General features: G+C 39.1%; 1 protein-coding gene across 17 annotated transcripts in view; it reads right to left on the bottom strand.

The window, feature by feature from the left end:
• The window catches only part of RFX3 (regulatory factor X3), a 249,452-nt gene that overhangs the window by 14,236 nt on the left and 224,152 nt on the right, over positions 1-11,064 (bottom strand). For all 17 annotated transcript variants that reach the window (XM_025181558.2, XM_025181555.2, XM_075931653.1 and 14 more), the window contains 5 exons: positions 8,950-9,047; positions 8,493-8,642; positions 5,710-5,918; positions 4,255-4,408; positions 1,112-1,154 (listed from right to left, as the gene is read on the bottom strand). In XM_025181558.2, coding sequence (XP_025037343.1) covers positions 1,112-1,154; positions 4,255-4,408; positions 5,710-5,918; positions 8,493-8,642; positions 8,950-9,047 — 654 coding nt within the window. The remainder of the gene's footprint in view (positions 1-1,111; positions 1,155-4,254; positions 4,409-5,709; positions 5,919-8,492; positions 8,643-8,949; positions 9,048-11,064) is intronic.

Raw genomic sequence — 11,064 nt, 5'->3', positions numbered from 1 at the left:
TTTTTTCCCCCTTCAAGCCAGCTCAAGCAAATATAATATTGTCTCTAATAAATAACAGTAACTTTGCACTTGTAAAATGCCATTCACCAGCAGAATTTAACATGAACTGAGGTAAAAAGAAGCTAAGTGAAGCCCAAGATCACATAGCAAGCCAGTGGGAGAGAACACAGACAAGATTTGCTGATTCAAGTCCTAAGCTGTACATAGAGGACCTAGAATTTTACCTGCTCCCTGTTATAATCACTATTTTAAAAGTCAGTTATTTGGCAAAGTGCATGAAAAACAATGGACCTGATTCTACAATCCTTACTCAGAGAAAACTCATATGGATTACCTATACAGAAATGTGTATAGAGCCACTCACAAGCATATAAATAGGGGTTTTTTTTGGGAAGGGGGGAGGATTCTGAATGCCTGCTAATGTATAAACAATACGTTTTCTCAAAAGATTTTCATATTAGAGGCCGTATCTACAGCATCCTCTAATTATTGTATACTGAAACTTATTGTAGATCAATAGTTTCCCAACTTTTTTTTCTCATGACCCAGTTTAAAAAAATTGCTGATGTCCACAACCCAACATAATTTGACTAAAGTGTAGGTGCTGGGGCAGGGCTGAGGATGAAAGCTTCTGCTATGGGGATGGGGCAGGGGTGTGGCAGGAGAGGCTTACCTTGAGCGGCTTCTGGTCAGCATTGCAGAAGGGGTGCTAAGGCAGGCTTCCTGCCTGTCCCGGCACCACAGACTATGCTGCAGGTTCTAGCCAATGAGAGTGCAGAGCTAGTGCTCAGACCAGGCGCAGTGCACGAAGCCCTGTGCGCTCTTCTGTCCCCTGTCCTCACCTGGGAGCTGGGCCTACTGCTGGCCGCTTCTGGGGCACAGCACAGTCTGCTGTGCCAGAACAGGCAGGAAGCCTACCCGTAGCACCCTCACTCATTACCTTACAGCAATGAGATCCAGTGCCTGACATTTGAATACCACTGCTGTAGATATTATAGAATACTAATTCAGAAGACTATCACAATACAGTTTTAGGCTCTGCTCTACTATATTTGCTCCAGATAATACTAGTTCTATAAAGAGTTATATGTTAAAGAGATTCAGCACTTACCTTTATCCATATTTCCAGGGGAAACAGCATTTAAGTCACCAAACTGCAAAATAATAAAATAGTTTTGGCTAGTATTAAAATCAGTACTACATGTCCTATTTAAACAAACAAAATGGTGTTGTATTCCATCCTTCTTACTGTGTAATTAGAAAATGATTTGCAATTGAACTCACCAATTTTATTCAAAATGTTACACTCAAATAACTGCTGCAGAGGTGCAAAAACAGCAAGAAAAAAATTTTTTTTTATTGGCCCACTTTAATTTGAATAATTCTGAAAATGGTGAAACAAGTTAAAAACTGAAGTAAAAATACTAACACTTATCTGACATTTTTGCCTGTTTTTGAGTATAAACTCTTTGAGTAAGGTTTCCCTGTGTTATAAAGTTCAGAAACTATTGTGGGTGACTCATGTACTGCCAATATTTTCACAAAAAGCTTCCACAAAATTTCCTCTGAACACTTTGTCTGTAAAAGAGAAAATTGCATTCATATCACTACATCATTAATGCAGTAACACTGGTGCACATACCTACTGTAGATGCACTAAACGAATACAAGTGTGCTCACCACAATTATGGTGAATCCTTGTCCCTCTGGCTTGAAGAAAGGGGGTTACAATGGGCAGTACAAGGCTGTGTCCAGACTCAGGGGTTTTTTCGAAAAAAGTAGCCTTTTTTCGAAAAAACTTCACCTGCGTCTAGACTGCAGCCGCGTTCTTTCGAAATTAAATCGAAAGAACGCGGCTTTTCTTTCGACAGCGGTAAACCTAATTCCACGAGGAAGAACGCCTTTTTTCGAAAGTGCTCTTTCGAAAAAAGGCGTTCTTGAAAGCAAACAGGCTTTTTAGAAAGAGAGCATCCAGACTCACTGGGAGCTTTCTTTCAAAAAAGCGGCTTGCTTTTTCGAAAGTTCCACGTGCAGTCTAGACGCTCTCTTTCGAAAGAGGCTTGCAGTCTAGACATAGCCCAAGGGATATGTTTACCCAGATGGAGCAGGTAAGAGCAGAAAAGCAGCTACACCAGGTTGAGAGTTGGTGGCACATTCAGGACATATATAAGAATAGCCATAATGGGTCAGACGAAAGGTCTATATAGGTCAGTATCCTGTCTTCCAACAGTGGCCAATCCCAAGTGCGCCAAAGGGAATGAACAGAACAAGTACCCTATTGGGTACCACAGTTATTTGGGAAGGATGAGTTACACCTATCTGACAGCACATTATTTTTGTCTTAATATTAAGGAAGGAATCAGCAAATATCTGGGAACCGGGCATAGGATATGTGGGAAACTGACAATGTAACCTGCTAGTGCCTCCTTGTGGCAGATGTCCAGTGCAGGTACTTATTACTGAAGGGATACAGTTATCAGATTAAATGGATTGGAAAAGGATTTGAAGAAAACATTTCTTAAATGAGCTAAGGAAAAGGATTTGGGGGTTCCTACACCTGGTACAGCAGGAAGCTGAGTCCCATTCCTTTTTTAGCCCTTTTTACCTCATGCACGTGACTGGATTCTAGAATGGGATCATCATATGGAAAATGATGATGAGCTACACTATACAATTTTACTGCTGGATATTTCCAGATACTTTGAGTGAATAAAGCTGCAGTCTAATCAAATCACGTCCTTTGCCTCTTATCTTTCTTTCAGTGTGGCCAAACAGTCAGGGGTTTACATCAGGTGTATCCTATTCTGGTAGTTAACTGATTTATGCAAACTAACTCAAGGCAACATTGCCTACCAGCCACCCAGACCAAATGGAAAACAATCCTCCTGTTCCATCTCTCTTCTGAATGAGAAACTGCAGAACAAAATCTGACCTATACATCTCAGGTGAGAACAATATACATTTATATAGTATATTTCTAGTACTACTATGCTTCATTACGGTCCAAAATACAAAAAGAATAATCTTCCTTTTGCTATTTCATCCAAAATCAGAAAGTGAAGAGATACATAAGTCATAAACAAAAAAATGGTTAGCCACTCCCTCCAAAAAACTGGTTGTTCTTTGATCTATAAAAGTTTTAAAATCCTCTGTTTATACTAGACCATTATTGAAACCCTCATGCTAAACCCTTACAGCTGGCAAATTCTATTTCAACTAAAAAGACAGAACTATAGCAACTCAACATTTTCATATATTCCTTAACATACACACATTATAATGAGGAAACTCTGCAATTAAAAAAGCCAATATCAGATACTGATATATGAATATTTAGCAGGTGGCTATTCAGAAAAATGATTTATTTTCTAAATTGTGTCATGCCACATTACACTGCACTACAAATGTAAAACACTACAAATTAAACTGACAGTATGTGGCACTCCCCCAACCTTTATTAAAGTATAACATCCATGGATAACATTTAATAATAATATTAAATAAACCTTGAGGGAAGGCTGTATGATATCAACTGAAGTTGTAAGTTGACTTAATAATATAATAGGACATAGCATAATAATTCTATGGTATAAAACCCACTATGTATCAATTAGATTAGCCACCCGCTAACCATATGGGTCCCAATCTAGCTACCATTTACTTATGCATGGGTTTTATATGCATGACTACTATCACTGAGGCCAAAAAGACTAGTTGTGTATAAAACCAAGAATATGTAAGTGTTTGCATACCGGGGATCTGAGATAGGGATGTAAAATTCCATTTAATTGGTTAACCAATTAAAGGGGGAGCGGGCAAGAGGGCCACTCCAGCCCGGCTGGGAACTCAGTGCCATCACTATTAAAGGTGATGCTTACCAGTTAACCTTTCACATCTCTACTCTGAGACATTTACATCTAATCCAAATGATTTATTTCAGCTATTCAGTTTATTATGCAGATGTTTAAGGACATTAATATTTACTTTCTACTAACAGATCACTGAATAGAAGAATTTCCAAATTCTATAAAAAGAATTTCTTTTGCAATTCTTATAGAGTACTGAGTTATAAGAGCTCAATAATTCTGCAAACCAGGCAACCTCTTTAGTTGTTTAAACGTGGCACCCAAGTATGAAAATGTTGGTCTGTTTTGAACCAAGTACAGACCTTATGCCTACAGAATTTATATTATTCAAGCCTTCCCACATTTTCAAAATTCATCCCTAAATCAAGTCTCTTGCATATTATCTTACCTCTCCCATAACTGCTATAGGTGTTTCTCCCGTTGCCTGAGCAACACGATGCTCTACTAAGTAAAACATGTACTCATCATAAAGCAGGCGGATCAGATGAAAAGAGCCAAAACTAGCAGCACTGCGTAAGGTTAAGTCTCGAATAACCATTGAGCTGTTTAAAAATGAAAAGATTATTTATTTAATTATAAATAAGTATTAAAGTTACCCCATATTTACAATTACATGCCTTATCCTTATGAAGGCTTAACTCTAAGACAAATTTCTGCAGTTAACATTATCCACAGACACAAAACTCTTGAGTTAGAGGGTTTTCAGTGTGCAATTCAAAGGAAAGATATCAGAAAATATTATTTGCCTGAATACTCCAGAATTTATATACCATACCTAGTTTTGCAAATATGAATTATTTCAGCATAAACCCATCCCAAACATTTCTCAAAAGTTAGCTATAGTAGGTGAATTTTTACATTATGCTATTTTCAGAGATGTCACTGTACAAGTGAACAACTTCCCCTTTCTCGGAAATCACCATCTGAGAGACCACTCTCCTAGAATCTAGGGGTCAGATTTTCAAAAGTGTGTTTCTTTATGCATGCGCACCTTTCAATACATTGGTATAGGCTAAAAACATTGTATTATCATTCTAATTTAAACAAAGATCTGAAAATATAGAAGAAAATATGCTTTTCAGCTATACAATCACTGGTGCCAAAACTACAACAAATTTGCACAGATTTCTCATTGATAATTTTCAAACCTGGTCACATAAGTTGTGCCAATAAGGTGCACCATTGTATGTTCAATTGGAGATTTTCTTTGAAAAACCCCACAACATTAATATTAAAGAGTCATGAAACGGATACTAGAATGGATCATCTTTAAAAAAATTAGAAATGTTCTGTCAATGTATTTTATAGAGACAGAAAAAAATTACATAAATACATGGCCATGTTATATGTAAACATGACATACAAAGAATATACTTTATTTACCAATTCTTCTTTGAACAACAGAAGCAAACATAGAATATCTACTTTTAGCATGATGTTTTTTCATATTTTAAAAAAAGTTGGTCTTCAAAATGAAACAAAAGTAAAATACATAATATTTTAATAAATATTAATAAAAATACAGTGATATGATGTTTCATCCCAAAGAATTCCTGATCATGTTACAAACTTAGGACCAAATTTTGCTTGTTTGCACTTGCACAGTGCTTCTGAAATAGTTCATGAGGATTGCTTATCAAACACTGAGTTGCATTCTGGCTTTGAATTTGATGTTAATATAACCCTACATTTTTGATAAGTGCTATCGGATCTTTAAGGATGAGCGCTCTATGGTTTGATCTTATTTTCTTCAATGTTATTTAAATCTTCGTGAGTGAGAAAGCACACAAACAGCCAAATATGAAATACAATGAAAACACCTGAGAAAAATTTCAAATCCTACCTGTAGAAAGACCACTTTAGCAGAAATTGCCGTGCTGCTTTAGGAAAGCTGGGTCTTCCTTCATATGGTTTCAATGCTTGCATCATTACATTATCGAGCCAGGCAGCCCACTGCTCCAGAGTGCTCTGCTGCTGAAGAGTCATCTTGAAGTCTGTTTCTAGTCTTTGAACCATGTTGTCATCACACTGGCATACCCAGGAAGCCTGCTCCTATTACAATAGAGAACATATCCTCAATTAACATCATTACGTGAAGCCTATGAATAAATGGAAGATTATCATGAAAGATTAAAAAATCAGCTGAATGGTGATGATGACCATCTCTTTTCACTCACACTAACGAAACCATTTTTATTTTTAACACCCGCCCCCATCGTACTCTAACAAAAAGATGGACAAAAATAAACCAAATATGAAAATAAGCTTTAAATAAACTACCTAAAGAAAGAATGCTGGCGAAAAATAGAAATGAATAGAGTGCAATACTAAAATATTTTCATATGAAATGTAATTAATGCTAGTCCTTCCTAATTTTTTTAACGAAAATTTCAGGAGTTGGTGGAGTTGTAGGTAGTATAGTGGTAGCATGTCAGAGAGCAGAGGAGTATTTGTGCAGAGAGTAATAAGCCGTGGTTGATAGGCAAACAAAACTAATTCAAATTAATTATGCAATATACACTGTATTTATGGACAATCTGGAATCAAATTTTAATATAATACATAATCTGAAACATACTCTGACTATAGCTGGTAAATATATTACTTTTAAATGTTTTAAAAATGTGATTAGGATACCCTCACTAGAAATACTGCAGCATAGTTAGGTACTATTACAAGGCGTCGACAACCTACAGCACACATGCCACTGCCGATTTTCACTGGCACACGAGACAGGAACTCAGCCCAGCCTCTCCTCCCCCGTGAAGCCAGAAGCCTGCGCCAGTGTTCCCTTTGCATGCAAGTTTGCACAGCAATGCACAAAAATTCTAATCTAAGCTCACCCACCTCTGCAGCAGCACTTAACTTTCCTTCTACTCCTGGAAAGTGAGTGTCATGGCTGCTCCCGCTGGTGGGGACGGAGATGGCTCGGGACCAAATTAGGAGGTGGCTGCTCAGGCAGCCATTCTAGCGGCCAGGGCTATGTTGGGGGCCAGCTACCACTGGGGCAGAGGTCACATTGTGGGGTGGCTGCCGCTGGCGTTTTGGGCTGAGAACATATGGCGGACAGGTGGGTTGCTGTCGTGGCATGTTGAAGCCATGGCTGGGCGGGTTGGGGATGGGCGGTGTTGAAGCTGTGGGTGGGCAGGTTGCTGCCCGGGGCGGGGGGAGGAAGGTGTTGAGGATGCCAGCAGCTGGATTGTGGTGGTGGTGGTGGAGGGGGGTTTGAAGGCATGGGCTGGCGGGTTGGAGATGGGACAGGCCTACAGTGGTATTGGAGGGTGGCTGCTCGGGCGTGCTATAGATTGCTGAACCCTGACTCAGAGGCTCGTGTGCTGCTTAAAGTATCCAACTACGAGCCCGAGATCAGAGAACTCAGCAAGGCAAAGCAAGGCCAAAGATCACATTAAATGGTAATATCTGCATCTTAATTTATTTATTAATGAAGCTACCGTAAGTAGGACTTTAAAATGTATCACCGGCACGCTGACCCGTAAATAGAAATGAATGAGGTAAATCTCAACACACCACTTCTGAAAGGATGCTGGCCCTATGCTATTAGATATACCCAGAAGACCACACCTCTTTCCTTAGACCTCATCATAGATAAAGCATAAGTTCTAAAAAAATTTAAAATCTGGATTAATTTGCATCTCCACTAAATAAAAGTCAGCAGAACACTTTGGATTGGATCAGAAAAAATCAAGAGGAAGAGGCTCTCATGTAGTGGTGTGCAGGGCTAACTGCAACCCACATGTGGCCCACTGGGGTTCTGGGTGTGACAGACATTTTGTTTACTTTCGCTCATATACTAGGTTCCCAGATTCCACAGGTTTCCGTCCTTTTAGGCTTTTTCCTACAAGTATTACTAAAGTGAAAATGAGATGCCTGCCGGTTGTCCACTACATTGACTGAACTCTGTGTGCTCCCTCCAGGCCCACCACCGATAAGGGGTGTGGGCGGAAGGGGCCCTGACAATTCACAAGGGCCCAGGACCACTGGCTGCTGCTACTGTGGCAGCAATAGCCAGAGTCCCAGGCCTTTTAAATCTCTGCTAAAGTGCCATGTGGTGCTCTGGGCTACTCTCAGAGCAGCCTGAGGAGTGATGGGGCCTGCAGTATGGGGCATTCCAGACAGTCCTGAGGGCTGGCTGCCCCACAGCCACACCCCTTCTGCTCAAGGCCACGCCCTTTCCAGAAGTACAGAGCTGTCCCACCCCCCACCCCTTTCCCAGAGGCCTAGCCAGGTGGTCAGCCCCCTTGGCTCCCTCTGCATCCAATCAAACACTGCTTAATCCGGACACACTGCAAATTCTAGGTACGCAAACGCAATTAGCAGAACATCCTATTCAGGGAGACTAGCTTGGTTATGACAATCTTGTGGACCACTGAGACAAAGGAGAGCTACTCATATAGCCCACTTGCTAGCCTAGGTTGCCCATCCGTGCTCTTTTCCAGGGAACAGTAGTGTAAACTTTTGGATTTGGATAGACGTACTCAGTTTAAATCTCAGCACTCAGTTTACATCTCAGCAAAATGTTCTGGATGGAAATATGTGAGCTAATACTATGGTTAGAGTTCTGGGGAAAACATTTAATTTACTCTATTTTGTAAAGCTACAGTTTACCTGGACATTTGCAAAATCCACACGATTGAGGTCATTGAGCATCTGGTTGATTTGAGAAGTGTTCTGAAGCACGGCACGAGCTGCCTGAGCCAGGTGATTAAGAGATGTGTATCTTCGCAGAGTCTGGGCAAAGGCACTTACAGCGGCAACCTATGAAGAAATACAATTTCTCAAATAATACTCTTATATTATTTTTGGATCAAATTGCCCCTTGATTAGTTGATATTCAATGTTATATTCATTTTGTGTGAGCCATTTCATGTGTGAATCATAGCATTTAAAATTACAGATAAAATAAGTTTTTTCTTTTAAAGAATTTCAGCAAACAAAACAAACAGAATAGCATTTGTTGTAACTGTCAAAATGCTATTATTTTTACTATTGTTATTAATATAATTCAGGCTTACCATTAAGAAATGCAATTTTCATTCAAAACTAAATGGTTACTTAATTTTACCTTGGTTTGTATCATTCTCTGTGGAATATTGTTCATGGCATTGGAAAGCCAACCTTCAAGGCTTTTTGCAAAATTGCGAATGGCTTGGGTCAAGGCACCTAAACAGTAAAGAATAAAAACAGAATGAAAAGAAGAGCCTTTACTGAAACCTTCATTTCTGCTATACTTTAATATTTTACACTGAAGAGATCTGCTGTTTTTACATATACACAAGTTTCTTGTCTAGGTTCAAAATTTTTCATTCACATATACAATGTGCAAAAAATTATTTTATTTTGCAAGCTAAATTGACCTCTATATCTAAGAAGCTTTCAAATGTCTATGGCCTAAGCAACAAAACACCAGTGGTGAGTACTGACGGGATATTAACCACTGTAACTGCTGTTTTGTATTTAGTGAAACAACCAGAATTCTCTAGAAACTTTACATCATTAATTTTCAACCTTCCAGTGCAATTAAGTGCCTCTTCTTCTCTGGTAGAGAGAGGCTGCCGAAAATTGTAATCATTACAAAAGTACAATTTTCTCAAATTAGCCCATATTGCGCTGCACCCTCACTATTACACTGTTTATTCCAGTTTTTAAGAATAAAACATATGATGCAGTGCTCAAAGGCAGTACCAATGAGCAAAATATAACATACATAACTGATAGAAAGTGGGGTTATTCTTACCATGGAGAAGTCTCTGTTTCCCTTTCCCAGTACAGCTCCCTCAGCACTGATGAGTGGTCCACACAGGTGATTCGAGAGAAATTTTATAGCCCTGTCGATGAGCCTGTGACATCATATTCCCTTCTATAAAGGAAGAGATGGACACTAACCTGCATTTCTCAAGTGAGAAAAAGTTCTAGTTCATGAAGGGGGATGGAAGGGAAATGTGTGCTGAGGGAGCTACACTTGGAAAAGAAAACAGGAACTGCTCCACAGTAAGTAAAACCTCACTCTTCCTTACCTCTCACTTGCTCTCTCAGATGTAATATATAGCTCTAACAAAATAGTGTCACATAAAAGAGAAAGGAAAGCTATACAAGTTTCAAATGACTTATGATGAACATTGCAGCTGTAATAATGGTGTAAAAAAGTTTGAAAGAGGGAAACGCAATTGAATTGTCTTGAAACGATTTTGCATGACATGTAAGTGAAACAATGAAAATGCCTATAACTAAGTATTGATTGGGTCTGTTTATAAAATTCTCTCTCTCGGGTAGAGTAAGAATTAGTTGCAAAGAAAAGCCACATTATTCGAAAAACGACTTACAACTTAAGCAATTGATGATTCCCTTTCTTAAAGTTGTGTGTTTTTAAAGTAATAAATGTTATTGATAGCTATTACAATTTAAAAAAAAAATATTTTTCTTCCTAGGATATTATTTTGTTTTCAACTATACAGTGGGAACTAGTGATGGGTGAACCTGGTAAAGTCTGAGCCTTGTGATATTATAAAACTGGGCTGTTAGTCATACAAGAATAGGCTTTTTCATGAGTTTTCTTTTTTCCCCATTATTTGTAAAATACTTAGCATACTTCTGTTTCTATGCAAATTTATTTCTGTACACTTATTAATTAGTTGTGCATTAAATTTATGTAACCAAGAGTTTTACAGTATAAGGTTTCTTCAATACAGTATTTGTCATCCTGTACTTACTGGGTTAAATATATTTAGTTGTTTAAGACAGTGGTTCTAAAGCAGTTTAGCAACCCAAGGACCTCCATTTTGATTTACATTTTTTTTTTTACAGACTCCCACCCCTAAGCTGACTTCCAATTTGTCCCAAGAGTGCTCAACCCCCACTCTGCCTAAGACCCCACCCCCACTCCACCTTTTCCACTAAAGCCCCACTCCTACCATCCCTAGCCCCCACTTCTTCTGCTCCTCCTCCTTCATCCCAGAAACTCCTGCACACTGCTGAAGAGCTGTTCCATGGCATGCAGGAGGCACTGGAAGGGAGGAAGGGATGATCAGTGGAGCCAGCAGCTCCAGACATGACTTTCAGACACGCTGGGGTTCCCTTGTGAACTCGCAAGGGTTCACAGAGTCCGGTTTGCAAACTGCTGGTCCAAGGCAAAACGAGCCTTTTCATGGACAAACACTGTACAACATATAGACTGCGTCTA

The sequence above is a fragment of the Pelodiscus sinensis genome, chromosome 6 (assembly GCF_049634645.1).
Source record: "Pelodiscus sinensis isolate JC-2024 chromosome 6, ASM4963464v1, whole genome shotgun sequence".
NCBI lineage: Eukaryota > Metazoa > Chordata > Testudines > Trionychidae > Pelodiscus > Pelodiscus sinensis.
The sequence above is the reverse complement of the archived record's forward strand: the minus strand, read 5'-3'. Positions and strand labels throughout refer to the sequence as shown.